Raw genomic sequence first — 18,670 nt, 5'->3', positions numbered from 1 at the left:
GCACCTCAGTAAACGGAATTGTACTGCATGTTGTCGGCGTACTGCGGTTGCCCTGCAGGCGGCGGCGGTTGTGGACTGTACTGCAGCGACGTGTCCGAGGCGCGACGCCTGAGCGCCGCGACGCTGTGGGCGCCTCTCCAATCCGATGCTTCGGTCGCGTTTACATCGGCGGCCACGCAGGAAACACCGCCGCCGCCGCCTCCGCTGCCGGGAGTCGTCCCCGGCGATCCCTGGCCGCAGTTCAAGGCCGAGCCTAACCCGCCACCCTGACCCACGCTCGATCCACCCGGTGGGGAGCCCCGGGACGCCGTCACGTGCACACCTCCTGGAAAACAAGTTCAAACCAGGCTAGACCGATGACGGTTGTAACGCTTCAACTTTCGAACAAGATTACATACGTACGTAAAAACTGTTGCACTTACACGGTAGTGCTTCTATGAACATGTTACCTATTTATCTGGGATTATTGCCTCACAGCTATTTTGTAATATGACAACGAATATCCGAGTTATTAAATAGGAATGGCAAACGGAGAAACGCAACATGGAGATGATACAGTGCGTATAGTTAATATACCAACCCCTTAAAATGTGAGGAATTTGATCTTTTGGAAATAAATTGATACAATAGTACTTTCTATTCCTAGATGGTACTATAAAAATAAGTATTCTGTTCAATTTAAAAAGAGGTTGGATCAGCGTTCTCCCACCTCAGGGATCGTTTCTAAGTAGTCGAGCTATACATACGCGCTAGTCTTCCACACTAATTACTCTCTCCATTATGTTTCTAACCATTGTCATGAGCATCCCCTGAGAATCTGATCTCAAACGATCACCTAAACATAGTCTAATACGAGAAAAATTAAATATGTCTATAGCCTGCGTTGTTATTTTTTTGTCGAACGCGAATATCAACAGACGAACAATAAAACGGACGTTTGTATACGTTTTGCTATTATAAAATCTCAGCTCTCGTCGAACGAAGGTTTGTTTGCGAACGATTGAATTTACAAAGGGTGAATACCAAGTCTTTTTCTTGGAGTTTCGAAGGCGCTGGACGTTATCGCGGATTCAACATTGTTTTTAGCTGCTCGTCGAATAGTCAGGCACGAATCCCTTAGTCAGGTAGCGTAATTTACAGGTGCGATACCGCAGGTGCGGGAGGGAACGTTTCCCTTTCTTCGCAGGAGATATTAATACGGTAGGCTCACAAAGTGCGTGGGGTGCGCTACCGGGTATCGTAAAGTCGTTTCCTCCTCTTCCTACGCCACGTTGGTGGCCTCGTCGAGAGACAACGGGGAAAAGGGATCTTTTTATGGCGGTATCGTGGCGAGAGCACAAGTTTGCGAAGGACTATGGTACCGCCCCTTTTAGCAACCTCTGCGGAAAGAATGGAATAACTAATGGCACCGGTGAGCATCATTTTACAGCGCTTTCCTGGCCAACCTGCTTTTCTACGATTTTCATCGAACACCTCTCATCGCAGAAAAATACGCGCGATTTATTTAATACTCGAAGACAAACGTGTGTAGTCTCGCACGAATTCTACGATCTCTCTTTTAGGAAATCGATGTGTGATAAAAAAAAAGAAGAGAGAGTACAGAAATAAATAAAAATTTAGCAATAACTACAGAACCTGTGAAAAATCGCGTCCCGAAAAATACGATCCCCCGCGAGGAAGAAGAGAATCCTGGATCGTTTTATAAATAGATACTGCATATTCCGCGAGGATGCCCATCAAATCGGTCTGGTCTGTCGTCTCGTGAAACGGTGAACAATTTAAAAAGTAAACCCAGCTTGTGGAACCAGTTCGTTGGCGTATTCTGCTTTCAAAAGCGTCGGGTTCGCGCGCGACTCGAAAATCGTGCATTTTCGGGCACAGTTAATTCACACCTCATAGACGTACGTTTGCCCGTCGGTTGGTGGACGGGGATAAACAAAATAGAACTCCGTAATCGGCACGAAAGCCCGACGTGCCACGGTCGCGCTACCGTTCGATGCTAATCATCATCGAAAACCGATAAATAAGACGTTTCTCTAAAAGGTGTTTGCCCTAGGCATTACCAGCGAGTAAAAGCGGATAACCGACTGCGGCCAAGTCCCGGGGATCGACGATCACCTTAAACCGAGTCCACACGTATGCCGCGGATGGTAAATCGCGGCTGCGGAACGGCAACTTTTTTCCTTTCGGTTGACGCTACCTGCCCCGCGGCGATAATACGTGATAATTGACACCTTGTACGTGTTACGTGTGTACACAGATACGTGTTCGCGTTTCAGACACGCTCACGTTTGCGCATACATTGTGAAACTGTGCTACAACTAAAAGCAGTTTCGCCACCACGGCTGGGTACCCCGTTGAGTTACATCCTTTCGCGTTTAACAATGTTCCACTCGATTCGAGGTCAAACTATCTGCCGTGTCTCGAGTATTTTCTTTAGTTTTGATCGCTCGTTCAACTCTAATTCTGCGAGGAAACGTTTTTCGAAATAATGTTTCTTTATGAGATACAATTTAGAGAGAAATAGAAGATTAATAGAATACGATAGAATGTCGGATTTCATTCGGGATTCAATTGTATGGACTATGTTTCATTTTGTAGTTTCAATCGTGGAAAATCGTTTCAAACAAAATGTTCTATTTTATTTATTGGAAATATAGTTTTTTTGAGGCAAGATTTAATTACTTTCGCTGGTAGAATAAGTTCTTTTTTTATAGCAAAGCTATTAGCCATTGGACTGAAATGAAATCTTGACCAATAATGCAATAACCTTTTGTAAGAATTTTGATCACTCTGAATTTTATCCAGCAGTATTCGGTATATTAGGTATTTATAGAATATATAGCATTAGCGTCAGAGGATATTTGGATTCGCAGTTTTTGAAACTATGTATTGAATTTTCTTTTTCGTAATAAAAGTGTGGTGCACTATATATCGACCATTTATAGAATGTGATTATATCCAGCTTCGAACTACGGTATACCTAAAAATGGTTTCATCATATTGTTTTTTGCGGTTCCAATCGCTTGCCGATTCGATTATCCCTGACGTAAAAATCAATAGAATGTTTTTTTTTTTTTACCGATCTCTCGGCATCTATTTATGATTCGCTGTTGTTCGTTAGAGATATTGCATTTCAATTACCCGCCAGACATTCGAGCAGCTCCATTATAAATGAGCATTCCGGGAGGGAAGAGACGAAAATGACGGAATTCGAAATCGAACGGAATTTGATGATCGTTCCCGCGAACATTCGTGTCGAAAACACTCGTCTTAGAAGTTGTTAACCTCGGAAAACGACGGTGCGCGTATCCCCGTTTGGAATTTAATCCATTTATACTTGTCAATATGCATATGCTGACAGCAGCATCCGAGATGATGTTTTTAAATGTGATCTACCGAAACGAATATAAAAACGGTTAAGTGAGAAAGACACTGGTCAGAAACATTTCTTTAACCGGATTATCGAAATCCCCATTAATTTCTCCTTGAGTCTGGCTCTTTTCTCAAACCTAAGTACTCACGAGGACACGTTTCCATCGATATTCGATGAATTTTTAGATCGGACGCGGAAACAAATATTAGTAAAAAGTTTGACGTCTCTTGAGTCTTAAAATTGGCAGGTGCTATGCGTTCGAAAGATATTTAGAATATTTGCCCCTTGTAAAATAATTACTATAAATAGCTGGGCCTTTACTTTTCTTTTTTTCTTTCTACTTTTCCTAATTTTATTTCGTATATTTGTATTTAGTTCTTTTCTATTTGGACAAGGAGTACCGTCTAATCTTATCTGCTGTTTATTTTTCCATTAGAATTACCTCTGTTCATTAGGTGTAATACATATTCCTTTTGTTTGGATCACTGTTTGGAATTATTATTTTTTCTCGAATAATGTATAGATCTTTTTGTCCCCATACAGAATTATTTTGGATGTTATACCTTGTTATACTTTGAACGTTGTTTTGTCTGTCCATATCATGCTTGATGAAAAAATATTATATTCATGGACTTGTCTCACCTACCATTCGTAGAATTGTATATTGTTTTCCACAGTTACCTGGCAGAAGTTTAGAGTTGGACAAATTTTATTCGCGGATAACAAATTAAAATTGTAGATGCATTCATAAACTAACACAAAACATTCTGCTTGACTAGAAAATCCTTGGACACCCCGTCTATAAATCGGACCGATTGCTCAAACGAAAGGTCGAGACGTTAGCGTTCGATAAATCGAACGACGCTCGTGAACACTAGTTTCTCCGTTTATTGTTTTACTTTTTTAGCATTTTCGAGACTACGGTCTTTCGAAACGTTTGCGCGACGGACAGAATTTCGTGGGACAAAGAATTTCACACACGCCTCGTCTTCGGACAGCTTCGAAGGTACAAGGTCTCTGGATAAGGTGAAGCGTAACTCAACCAAGACAGGTTGCATCGGGATGTTATGGTAAACATACAGCGAAAGATCTCGCACCTAGGTGCGAGACCGGGCTCGAAGTTTGCCTGCGTAAACAGACGAGAGGACGGAGTTTATGTTTCTGTCTCAAATTCCTTACATGCAGGCGCATAACCCCTTCGAGCGATAATGCACCGTAACGTTTAACGACTTCGTCAAAGAGGTACCGGGTTCCTCGATACTGTTTGCACGTCGTCTTTTTTTAGAGGGCCACGGTCCAAAAGTTTGGCAAGACGATTATCGAACCGCCCATAAGCGTCTGCGTTTGTACGCCGCGTTAATATTCGCCTCTTCTCGGATAGAAAATATTCCTCTACTAAAGATCCGTTTTGCAGCCGATACCGTCGGTCCAAATCACGCTTTAAACGCCAACACATAAAATTTTATTATCCTAGGAACACCGCTTTTAACGACTCTTCATGCTACAGAACGTCTGTCGTACTTTCAAACTGCACATCATCGAAACTATTCTTTGTATGCTCGGTCTCCCAATAACACGTAAATACAATCAGCGTACAATTAATCAATATTGTCACGTATTAAAGTTTCTTTAAAATTACTCAACCTATATTTCCTTTACCGATAGAACCGTATTATTCTTAACTGTCGAATATGAAGCACAGTAATGATTCTTTTTCGTACAGTTTTTTAAATGTCATCAAGAGGGATATAAATGTTAAATTTACGAACGTTCATTACTATAAGGGTAAGATTATCGATTAAGCAGAGATTACTGTGATTATCATAATCTGTAATGTTTCAGAAGAACGTTATCTTATAGAGCCTCAACGACTTTGTATATATTAAAGTTTAGTTGTACTAAAAGTCTACTGTGTTACAAAGTCTTTTTCCCCCACCTCGACAACATTCACACGGGTTCGATTTTTCTCTCCGTACTTTGGGAAATTATTTCGAACCTCGATAGACTCGTAATACATTTGCGACTTGTGGTCTACGAGCCAGGATTAACTTACCAAGGGAATTGAGTCCGTAACTAGCTTGATAGACGGTCTGCGACGGACTGCTGATCGGGAGACCAGAATTACCAAGACCCAAGCTCGAGCCGAGGCACCTCGTGCTTTGCTGGCCAAGTTGTCCTAAACTTTGCCCGAAACCGCCCATTTCCATGCCTCCCTGCCCCAATTGTCCGAGACCTGTAAAACAAGCGGTTTCGATTAAACGAGCGACTTTGGCCTAAACGGACGACAAGGGGGTAAAGATGGGATCGATCCAATGATACGCTCATTAATACACGAGTACCAAATCGATATCTTTTAAAGATCGAGTAACATCCGCAATAAGGTGTAGTTAGTACTATTAGACTTGTGAATTGTTCGAATAAATTTTTTAAAGGGCAGAAAAAAACTTTTATCCTAAGAGTATCTTGCGCTTTTGTAAAGTTAGGTCTTTCGACGATAATCGAGCACCCGGTCGAATCCATGTACAACTAAATGTAATTATAATAGTAAATTTGATGAGTTACAAAAATGATAAACTGCATTATTTTCAGTCTCGATGCTACCACGAGCCACGTCCATTCTCGACATACGATACAACGTATCGAACATTCGAACATTTTTGTATATATTAATCTTTCGATCGAGAATAAAAAGGCGCGGATCACGTGACAACATAAGATTTACAATTTGCATACATTCCGACATGTACCTCCAACCATAGAAGACGCAACATGGATAACGAATCTGATTGACGCCACGAAGGGGTTAATATAGTTTGATACGAGAGTACTAATTTCAAACGTAAATGTATCGACGTTACTAAAACTGGTCTCGGTCCCGTTCCTGACCAGGGGCTCGTCGATCAAGTGGCCGCGAAAAAAGGGGTAAAAAGAACCGATACGCGCGTCGTCGAACGACCGTGGAACTGATAATACGCGTGGATAATTAAAGCTGTCCCGGTCGGTGGACGCACGAAATTAAATTAGAAGCGTTCCGCTGTCGAAACTTGGTCTACGTGTTTAAGACACCGTGTCCCTCCCGTAATCGCGCGCGAAACACCGGTAATAAGATTACGTGTACGCGAAATGACGCGAGAAATTGAATATAATTAATGTAAAATCGAGCAATTTGTTACGGTTGAATAACTCGCCCGCTGTTTCGACCCTCGTTCCGAAGAGCATGATACCGCGTTTTACGAGGGCAAATTAATACGATATACTATATATACGTATATATCGCGACCTTGACGTCTTTCAGGGTACAATGAAACCTGATAAACCCTGACCAGCGACTTCCCGTCGACGGATAAACACGGGACTTTTTTCAGGGAATTCGGCTCATTGACATATGCAAATAGGGGATAGGAATCGTTGACGCCTGACCTGTTCCCATTCCCCATCTTTCAGCGGGTCCATGAAACATCCCGGCGGCGCAGAGGTCGGAGCTCATCGGGCCAAACGGAGGCAGACCGTGCGATGGCAGCAACGTGCCCGACGTCCGGAACACTGGCGCCGCCTTCTTCCGCTTCTTCCACTTCGCCCGACGATTTTGAAACCACACCTGCAAAAGTTTCGCTAGCTGAGTTCGGATTTCCTCTTGCCACGACCACTAGAATCTAGCAAGTATGGTAAGTTGGCAATTGGAACAGCACAGGGATCGGGGAAGTAAGCTGTTCGCTTCTATTTCCCACTATTGACGATCTAGAGCAGTGTTTGCCCCCCATAGGGGGGCAGAGGCATTCGAAAATAGACTCCAGTGTTTAAGTTAACCGTATGACGACTCTGAGTTGCTACTCGAGCCGGGTAAATTGAAAGATGACAATGACGTTAAAACTATACCACTAAGTAACAATACTGTTAGCAGGAAAATAGACGAAATGAGTGAAGACATTGAAATACAAGAAAATTCTCGATGCAAATGGATGAATCAACTTTGAGAGACAGTGAGGCTGTATTTATAACTTGCGTAAGATATATTGATAAAGGTGATTTTACTGAAGAAAGCATTAGAAAGCACCACTACAAATATAAAAAATCTTGTGCTGCAGATGGTACTCCTAATCTGATGGGGAAGAAATGCTTAAAATTGATGAAAGATGAGAATACAAAAATGCTTCTTGTGCATTGTGTTATTCACAGGGAAAACCTGATAGCTGAAAACATTTTATCTGTTCTAAATGAAGTACTAAATTTAGTTATAAAGTGTGTCAATGCTATTAAAGCTAATGCCAAATGTGAACGTCTGATCGTGAGACTTATCTTTCATATTGCATGAAAAGATTTATGAAACTATTTGATACTCTTAGTGATTTATTAAGCGACTAATCTGAAACGAAAAATCTGTTGACGGTCGATGGTAAGGCATTTGTGAGTTATTTATTAAATAAACAACTTCAAAGAACAAATAAAACTCTTGTCGATGCAAACACGATGATATTTGGTTTGATTACCTTTATTGAATTATATCAGACATATTTCACAATCAATAGTGCAAACATCAGAGATCACTGATCTTTTTACGAATAAATAAAAATATTAAAAGATATTAATAGAATTTTAATTTTGATAAGTTCCGGGTATCGTGACTTAATAACACAGATGGAAAAAACTCTTACCTAGATGAAAAAAAGTTTCAAATAACTATGAACGATAAATAATTCTTTATAGATAACCCGAAATTAAAAATTTCAATTACAGAATGAAATATTTCACAATGAGCAGATAAATATAAAACTGCTCGATCGAATGAACGACCCGAATGAAATACTATATTGTGTGATCTGTGTATCGATCTCATTGATTATGTATTATACGTATAAAATTTTACTCGTCTCTGGTTTATAAATATTTGTAAAAACGACCTGTTTCAGCATCACGTGTCTCCACATTTTTAGATACATATGAAAATAATAAATATTAAATTTATGATCAAACGATTTAAATTCTACGCAAATTAAAAAAAAAAGAGACAGTTTTAAATGATATTTAAAAAAATTAAAATATAATTCGAAACATCTGCGAAAGCTTCGTCTTGGTGGAAGGGGTCCACGGGAAAGTTTGAAAAATCTCGTTCGGCTATTTTTTTTTTGGCCGACGATTTTTTCACGGTCGCGTGATAGCAAATTCGGACGGAAGACGTTAAGATGTCCCTGGGCGTTACGACAATATCTTCGACCCCACGGCGAGTAGCTATTAGCCGACGTTATGAGCTGTTGATTCTGGCCACGTAGTGGCCCCCTAAGCTGCCCGGGTCCCGGGGACTTGATTTATTGATATCGCATGCAAAGCCCACCCCTGTGTTCTCCGATATATACCCTCGTCCTACATCCCTCCCCACCATTACCCTCCGCCCTGGTGCTCCGACAGGCTACAGTCCCTTTCCTGGCGCGGTAAAGCGCGCTATAGCCATCTCATATGTGCCCATAAATTAGTAGTTTAGCATTAGAGCGCGATGTGCGCTTGCGCCTTCGACGCGCGCGTAACCGCGAGAGCAACAGTGACCACGGTCGCTTCCGGGTTAGGAGCAAACGAGACGGCCGTGCAACCACGGGGGTGGAGACACCCTCTGCTAACATACAGGGATTATACGAATCTAATTGGATATATGGGATTCACAGGCTACAGTGTACTCCAGGTATTGCCGGAAAGCGATCGTCGGATTTCTCCAGCGGAGGCGGTTTATTATGAGCTACTAAGTTTCGAGAGAATGGAAAACTGCTGCCCGTTAGCCATGATGGAGTCGTCTGCGCGCTTCGGGGGTCGTTCGCCGCCACGCAAGGAACGACCAGCGAATCGACTGCGAAATCACCGGTAAAACCGTACACTATCGCCCATAAGTTTAACGCCAAAACGGCTGAAGTTTGCGTCTACCCGATACGACCGTCCGGCGTCGTTTTAATCCGCGATGTTCTTCTCGTTAATTTTCAATCCTTTCAGATTTTGTTTTGTCCACCGTTGCATTGGGTCGTTCGAACGGTTCGTTGCGTATTTTATGCAATATTCGAACTCGGTGCGTTTTTAGAAAATAAATATTATATGCCAGGCCAGGGAGTTTGTTTCAAATAAAATTACACGTCGAAGGAGAGTCACAATATTAAAAATTGGTACAAATTGTTCGTTACTTTTCATCAGTTTAGTTTTCAGTAGTTTGATCAGTTACTCTCGAGTCTAATTATTGTACAAACTGTACAAAATAGCTTCCTTTATTTATTTTCGTAACAGTGCTTGTTTTACCACTTGAATCTATTCAAAAATTTGCATTGTTCGCATTGAGATTACACTTATTGACGGTAGTACAGATCGAGACGAGTGTAAATGAAAAGTTAGATCGACGAAGTATATGAAACGTAATAATAACGTTACTCCTTGACCCGCAGGAATTTTCTGTCGTTCTAATTTTGGGGTGTCCCGTTTCATTTGGCGAAGCTTAGGAACATCTGTCGAGCCTGATGCCTCTCAAGGATGGACGTTCGTGACGAGAGAATGGCATTAGACCTGGATGGTGTTAAGTGCCTTGGGATCGAATCAGTGTCTATAGATATCACACATTGACTTCGATGCATCGTGCTAACGAATTAATACGTTAAGAAAAATTGTTTCGTATCCATCTCCTGCGAGGATCCACGACACTGTGTGTCAAGCAACACAGCAGAGTTTCTTTAATTCCTCGCTATAAATTGAAACATTCCGAATAGATCACTGGCCGTTCTTTGTCTTCGTCATCTGTTTTTTAAATAAAATTGCGACTTAGATTTCTCCGTTTAGTGCTGAAATGGAACGAATCTTTCTGCCCCCCGCGTAACAGGAAGTAGAAATATGCAGAATCTTTTCTCCCCCAGTTCGATCCCTATCGTCTCTCCCGCGATGTCAATGTTTCTTGCGGCGTTCGTGGGTGTGGTTGCACCGATTTCACGGTACAACTACGGCAGAGCTACGGCTAAAAGCCCGTGGATAATTTGCTGTTACACGCCGCGTGAGCATCGACGATGCAAGCCAGAAGAGGGAAAAAGCACAAGGGACTGTCGGAGGCATATATCGCGCATTATCACGTGCTCGCCCCTCACTCTCGCCGTGGCTGATGCAGCCTGCATGCACGTACTGCAGAACTTCCGTTAATTAACGCAGGTGAATGCTAATGACTCCTGTTACGAAATAACTGCACGCAGAACGCGAGCTTTCGTCGACTGCGCGCGATATCGGGAGTCGAGCGTCGGATCACGACCGATTTCTTCGCCCATCGTTGTTACAACGAGTTTTATTTATTTCGAAACTTCCATCCCATGCCCCCAACGATTCCCTTCATCGGGTAGTTCAAAGTTACTTAAACAAGAATATCTTGAACTCAAAATAAAAGAATTCCAAAAACTGTGATTACTAATATCTGGATAGAAGCACAAAATGTTAAGCGACAGTCGAAAGTTTTGAAGAAACTGTTGAGTATATAAATTTTTAACTAATTTTTATTTATTTAGTTGTTATACGGGGTAAAAACCTATCTTTGAAAAGAAAATATGAAATAGAATTGATATCGAGATTTATAATTTAAATATAAATTTTATGATTATCAGGTATGAATAATTTAAATCTTAAGGGAATATAGGAATCCAAGAATTGATTTTATGAACCGTTTAGAACATCCTCTTAACCCATTTATGACTAAAATAAAAATTTGTAACCTCGTGAAAAGTATAAATTCCAATATTTGGACAAGTTTTATGATAACGTAGACATAATCAATACTAATTACTTTATCCACAGAGACTCCCTGTACATACCAATGCGGTAGTGAGTCATTTTCTGAGGAAGAAAATTTTCTATGAATATTTTTTAAAAGGTATGACTCTTGGTTTCTGGAAAAATTTCCATTTTATTTTGCTACATACAGAAATATTTTAGCTCCAGCTCTAAGTTCGAACAGTGAACAGTTCTCCTAACAGAAAACAGTGAAATGGGCAATATCAGCGATCCTTTGTTCGTGGTTTTATTCAACCTGATAAACTATAATAGTATCGCGTTTCCGGTAACGATCGTCGAACGTTTGTGTAAAGCATCGGCACATCGACGAGCATCGATGATCATAGATACCTATGAAATTGTGTTAATTTAAAGTTAATTATGCATATGACGATACGACCCGCGATATGACGAGAATGGAACTATCATTCTCTATGATGACACGCGGACAAAGATGATTCGTCCGAAATGTTCCAGCGCTAATTGCATGCATGCCTGACGTGCTCGATGAATTACCGTTCATTAAATACGTATACCTTAAAAATTCCCTACTATGATCATCGAAAGACGGGCAAATTGATGGTCAGGCTCGATGCTGTTATCGACGTGATTATCAAGCGATTGTAATCTGACAGGAAAATGCAAGATTCGACTAACGAAATTCATTAACTCATTAAGTACCGATGTTCTATTCAGGGGATATTTAGAACACTTTCTATTCGCATTAAAATTCATTCGAACATCACGCGATTTTTGAAGTACAAAGCTGACACTTAAATAAAGCGAACTGTAAATTATTACAGTACATTACGAATGTAAAAATATTATATTTGTTTAGAAAATGGTAATGATTAACCCTGACTCTTTAATTTCTAGATTACCAGATGCATTATCTTTGCCAAAGAATTGGTAATATTTTTCACCCTTAAAAAGACTCTTTTGACGAGGTTATAAGTTTGCATTCTAGTGATTTTTATTAAGCTACGAGCCGACCAAAAGTTTATTTTCTGTTCGTTTTTGCCTTGATAAAAGTTATTATTCTACTTGATTAGGAAATAGTGGAATGTTGTCGAGCGACGTCACGATGCGTTTAAGGGTTAACAAACGTAGAGAAGAGTGTTCGAAAGGCAAAAGGGTGGCAAACGGCTGGATCGAACGCCACGGAACACACCTTTCGATGACTAAGGCGGCTCGACTGATACCTTTCGTGGATATAATACCTCGGTTCGAGACGGGTCGGCCAGTCAATTAGGAACATTGCTTTTTAAAAATTGATCAATCACCGCACGGTGCGGAGGCGCTTGCGCCACGCAGGCAGCTGTTCCCAGGAAGCACCTGGAATCACGGCGAGGGTGGAAGTGAACACAAATGCTCTCAAATAATCAGCATCAGTCGCGATGATCACCGGGGCCGACGTTCGATCAGAATGTACGATCGAATATTCTATCTGAAAATACCGCTTCGTGTTCCTGCATGCGTAAGAGAATGTCTCTCGCTGATTTTATGAGAACGTTTCGCAAACTTTCAGCAGAATTTTAGGGGTGGTTTCAGCACACTGGCGCAATAAAAAGTGTTCTTTAGTACTTAAGCAACGTTTGTTAGAAAACTGATTGTGTAATTAATTTTATTGGATTTCTATTTTTTGGATTCAAGATGACCTATTATATAATTTTATAGTCTTTCTTAAACCATGTTGGTTTATTGAAATTAAGTCGGTAGATCCGTGTATCTTAGTGCAATCAGTAGACTGCGAATTTGTATGCATTTATGGGAAATTTTAATTCTCAAAACACTATAGAATGCACTTAACAACTCTACAAAGATTAATAAATTTCTACTGATAATTTCTGTTTGTTTGTTAAGTAAACTTTAACCATTTGGAAAATTCGACAGACAATAATACATTTTATAAAAAGTTACTATAATGAAATATTTTCATGTTTGAACAGTACGAATTTCCGTTGTTCCAGAGATGACAGTGATTCGATTTCAATTAAACCGCAAAGCGTGATTAATGCAAATGATAATTAAAAACTAAATCTCGCGGTCGATTTAAATTTGGTGTTCTAGAAAATTAAATTTTGTCCTCGATCCGGGACAACGAAACATAAAAAAAAGTCATGATTAAATAAAGAGTCGTCGAAATGTCTAGAACCGAAACCCTGTGGTATTAATAACTCGTGAGTAAATTACAGCCAATAAAGTGTTATCAGACTTGTAACGAAGCGTTAAATTAACGCGAATCAATTCTTTTGGCCAACCAATTCTTCTCTCATCGCCGGAATTGCGTACGATAATACACGCACGGGGGTAATCGTTTATGCAAATTCAATGTCAATTGCGTGGGTGGAGATAGACCGTAGGATAAACTCGTTTCTTGCATCGGCGACGAAAACATAAATCACATTTGTAGCATTTGCTGTAGCAGCGTTGAAGGTAAAGAACAATAGAATACAAAAAGTAATGATTTACGAACTCGTGTTTACCAAAGAATTTATTTATTTGTGAATAAAAAAAATTGATGATTCTATTAAAAAAATATGACTTTCACGTGTAAATAAATCAAATTATGCTTCCCTCTAAGCCATTCAACTTTCATGCGAAACATTTTTCAGTATCGTCTACAGTTTCAATTTATTGATTTTTTCTATAAAAGAATTTCCAAATATCATTTAATATTTATAACCGAGAACAAGACTCGGTGAAGCCTATTTTTTTCTCCCATTTCTCCCTGTTTCCAGCCGCCTTGTACATTTCGTACAGCGATATTCGAAATAGAGGACGGCTAGTTTGTTACGTAGAAATGGCGAAAGCAAGCGACGGAGGGAGAGAAATCCGAGAACCGAGTCTTTCTTTCCATTTCTCTGGGCCAATCGCGAATAGCCCGGTTTAACTCGAGAAAAGAGTTTCCGAGCTTTAGGAGGGCCCGAAGGTGGCTGAAAGGAAGGTTTGGGCAGCCGAGGTTGGGGTTGCCTAAAGGTTAGGGCGAGGTTTAGAAGGTGGAAGAGGCGGCGAGACCTCGTAAAGGGGGTTTCAACGGGCGCTGATATAAATTGAGCTTGCCATCAAGGCAAGCGGCGGGATCTGGCCAAGACCCCAAGATATATAGAAGTAGCTTTCAGCACGCCATTGAAGAATAGTTCGACTCGTTTCGTGGAAAAATGCTCGGAATCGCCGCAAAGCGGGATAACGTTTCTTTTCCGCGACTTTCCACGAGTCGAGAGCGGAAACGTTCCCGCGGATGAAAACTTAATTCATCGTCGTTCTTCCACTTCTGAAGGACAGATTCCCTTCCCGAGCGAATCTCCCTCGGTTACGCGGCTGAGAAAGTAGAACTAGTCGACCGCGAGTCAGACGGTTCTTCAACGAGTACAGTTTTAAATAAGATTATTAGCATAACTATTTGGTAGCAGTGGACGAGTATAAAAGAAACGTTTCAGAGGGTAAGTTACGTCGTACTTCTACAGTGAGTATATATTGTAATTAAATTTGAAATTTCATGAAAGTTTTTACTCAAATGTAAAAAGATCTATGCTTATATAAGAAAAGAGGAAAAATCAAAAATTCAATTTTTACATTTGATTGTTCGTTATTAGAACGTTATATCGAATCTCGATCTCATAAAATGTACCGAAATATAATTATATGTATCGAGAGCAGCCACAATGTTGTTGATTTTGTTACGTTAGCAACATTCTTTTACGTGTGACGGGAGAAAATGGCGATTCGATGGTGGTAGCGGCTAATATATAATGAAAATAAATACTACATAAGTTTGTGCGATGCTACCCTGATTGATGACGGTGGTTGGGCTCCTGTCCGAGGGTGGCAAGACGCATTACCCAGACCGCCTACTGTTTCATGCTGCGTTGCGTCGTCGGGAGGGACATTTTCGTTGGGCCATTAGTGGGTCGTCGTGATCTAACGTCACGCGGAATTAAAATTCGAGGATCACCCTCGCAACTCGTACAACGCCGTTTTCGAAATTAACTTTTCATTCGAATCCCCGCAACCCTACCCAGCGTACTGTTATCGCTCGAAATTTTCTTTTTATTCTGTAAATCGCAATCAAAGTATTCTCAAACCTCGAATTACGTAAAAAAGATAGTCTTCCTTCTTAGAAATTTAATTTTATTCCGAAAGAAAAGTATGAAAATGTGTGCCACATTACGAATGAAATACAGTTCTGATCACGGTACTGGAATGTATTTCGAAATGGCTGCAAGTTATGACTATTTAATGGCAATTATAAGTGGCAAAGAGTGGGGCAAATTGTATCTATATTGCTGCAATTTCCCTTGTCGTTAGCCGCGTTATTTTTGAATGATTCGCGAAACAGCCGTCCGTAGGTATTAACTTTCTGCTATTAATATTTTAATACAACCGAAATCTAAACTATGGTTTAATTTTTATGTGTTTTGTAATCTCTTTAAAATCATTAGTATTTTGAAATTCGGTTTTCTTTTAATTTTTTTAAAGATTCAGTTTTTATTTATTATATATCCAAGCCTTTCTGTCGACAGAAATTGTTTGAAAATTTCTTCGTCAAATTTCTCGTTGCAGTAAACGAAACGGTTCACGGAACTTTGGACAGAAGTTCTCCCAAAGCGTTTAAAAGTGCAACAAACGGAATTACAAAAAAAAAAGTTCTCGCCTGTAAAGCGAGGAGCTACATAAAGGTCGCGAAACAGCCGATAAAATGCAGCTATGCAACTCTCGCATACACCGCGAATCGTGAACTTGATCCATTTATACTTTATTATGGTTTCACGGACGCAATATCGTTGGCTTGGGATACCTGTCGTCAAATTAGTCCGAATTGCTCGTGGAACTGGATTTATCTTCCCGGATAAGTACGATCGCAAAAATCTCTATGGAGCTATAAGTTCACCGCCGAACGATCTATCAATTGTGCATTATCTTGACTTTGTTGAAAACTATATTCTACATTTATTCTATTAAATTTTGTGTAGCACGATAAAAATTCTATACTATATTATGAAAATCTTAAGTTCTAAAAAAAATCACGTTGATTGTCCAAACACGTTGAATTAACTTCTCCGCTGTTCCAAAGTATTACAGCCTCGCAATGACTAGCATAGCAATTTTAAAAAATTTAATAATTCCAATGGTTAATAATACTTTTCGTTTCGTAAAAAGTAAACTAAAATCAAAGTAGACAACAGTGGTGGACATTTAGTCGATGTCTTTTTGCCTGAAAGGTAGACTCGGACGCGAAGGGTTGAAAATCCAGAAAAAATGTTATTTGAACAGTCTAGCGAGAGTGAAGAGCGTGAAACCGGTGATGAAAATCGAGATTCGTAGCGATCGGTTTCACCCCAACGGCCGTGTATTTTCGCGGGTGTGAAATTATTCAGGGCTGGTAGACGTCATAACAAAATGGGCGTTAGATGATGGTCCCTAGGGTGATCGGGGCGACATAGTTTATCCATTGAGAACCCCACAATTCTCTCCTCCGTGCCTAGTCGCATGTGTACACGAGGATGCTCTTCTCTCCGCGCGTTCGTGCGCGCCATTTCGCTGGTTTCGCGTGCAAGTGTGAGCGTGCGTGAGGTAGCCAGCGTGATATTTTTCGGCCCACGACACGTAAGAGCTAATATCGCGGTCTATGCATATTTATACGGCATTAAAAATCACCCCTCCCTTAAAATGCATAGGCTGCTGCATAGCAGACGCGCTGAATCTTCGTCGAGCCGCGTAGGCTGAAGCGTTTGTCACGTCGGGGGTGGGTTTGTAGACGACGCCTCGTTCCCTTTGAACTTTTACTATTTCATTGAGACGTACCCGCATATTTGGAATCTCGCTTTTGCGCGAAAATTTTTATAAACGGAATATTAGTTATTAATGTGTTCACTGTCAGACCAAACCCCTCAAAATTGTCCACGAAAACGAAACTTTGGTTTTAGACTATTGAAAACTAGGCTACCCATAGAACTTACTTTTTACGGTCTTGTTAAAATTCGAGAGTCCTATCTAAATTTATTTTCTTTAATATCTAATCTTGAGAATTAATTTTTTATATTATTTATATAGTATGTGGGTCACGTGACAGTCGATGTGTTAACAGGTTGTGTATTGCTCTCTCTGTCGAATTCAACTTTAATCTAGTAATATAATAACTCGAAGAATTTTTAATACGCGTTCGTGTGATTTTATTTTTGCTTGACTAAACAAAGAATTCTTTTTATTATTTTCCCGGCTGTTGTTTACGCGAACGTCGCTATTTGTCAGGAGTTCTTCGGTATATTTGCAATTTTCAATGTTTTTAGAAATGCATAAAACTGGTTATAAAATTCTGGAAATATGGGTGTATACATTAGAGTTTATAAAAATATCAAGAAGAGTTGTAAGGCATTTGTACTATTAAATTATTTAAAAGGAAACCAGTTAAAAAGTTCTATATGGATCGATATGTGTACAAATATGTATGTTGGTCATTGTTTGTCAGAAAATAATACAGTATTGTCTCTATAGAAGCGACGCTCTCGGGGCTCAACGCTCGGCTATATCGTGGACGAGAAACGATTCTTGATACTTTGTTGACGCCTACTGGAGGCGGCGAGTATAGAAAAGAACAGCGAGCATATGACAAAGAGGGACTGAGCGGCCGAGCATCGCCGAATTTGCTATCGCTTCCTTCGCTTCGGGTCGGCTGTAACGAAACACAGGCGATGTTTATGCGAGCCTATACGAAATCGGTGTTCTAATTCTGACTTCTACCTCTCTTGGTAGAGGTCGCAGAATGAAATACTGATTCTGTATAGGCTCGCGTAAACATCGCCTGTGTTTCGATACAGCCGACGTGGAGTCACTTGAGCGATGCATGCCTTTGATTTCTTATTGCGTTAGTAAATAGGACCTAAATTGTATATCGTATTTGGTGTCATTTTAATCAGAAAAGTGTCACGAATATGTTGATGAAGTTTGAAAAAAGGAAGAACAAAAATAAAGATGAATTTCGTTGTTGATTTAATATTGTATATGTACTAGTTAAATCGTGTCATAACTTCAGTACATATATGTATGTATCGATCGTTTACTGCAATAGTGATATAACCCGAAAAGATATACATAACTTGCGAATTTAAACTGTTTAACCAACTTATTTTACTCTGAGTTGTCTCACGATTTCGGCAAATAAATGATAGGTCAATTAAATTACAATTCCTTTTTTCAGATAAGGATACACTTTAAAGAAAGGTCAAATGTATATTATAATTTATGAAAAACAATAATAAAAATTATGTTGTACTTGATCTTAGTTAAATCAGAAAACTGTCACAGACATGTTAAAAGTTTCAAAACAAGAAAAGGAAAAATAAAAAATTTGTATTATTGCACTAGTGTTGCCTTAGTAATTTGAGCCCGTATCGTATGACAATGTTCGACGACCGACTGTCAAACGCGCCGCTATCTTGGGGAACCGCCCATAGGAAGGCATACTCGCCGATACAGCGAGTGCTTAGTTCTAACGGTACGCAGTGGGGATAAGTAGAGGGGATA

The 18,670-nt window shown here is 40.1% G+C and overlaps 1 protein-coding gene across 1 annotated transcript in view; it reads right to left on the bottom strand.

Moving 5' to 3' along the window:
* Positions 1-5: 5 nt before the first annotated feature.
* Positions 6-18,670, bottom strand: part of LOC122405366 (homeobox protein orthopedia-like) — a 40,568-nt gene continuing 21,903 nt past the window's right edge. The window contains exons 4-6 of the mRNA XM_043410050.1: positions 6,797-6,974; positions 5,430-5,609; positions 6-325 (exon numbers count right to left, since the gene is read on the bottom strand). Of these exons, the coding sequence (XP_043265985.1) occupies positions 6-325; positions 5,430-5,609; positions 6,797-6,974 (678 nt within the window). The remainder of the gene's footprint in view (positions 326-5,429; positions 5,610-6,796; positions 6,975-18,670) is intronic.

The sequence above is a fragment of the Colletes gigas genome, unplaced genomic scaffold, assembly GCF_013123115.1.
Source record: "Colletes gigas isolate AHSC1104 unplaced genomic scaffold, ASM1312311v1 Colletes_gigas_Sc00004, whole genome shotgun sequence".
In the NCBI taxonomy this organism is placed as follows: Eukaryota; Metazoa; Arthropoda; class Insecta; order Hymenoptera; family Colletidae; genus Colletes; species Colletes gigas.
The sequence above is the reverse complement of the archived record's forward strand: the minus strand, read 5'-3'. Positions and strand labels throughout refer to the sequence as shown.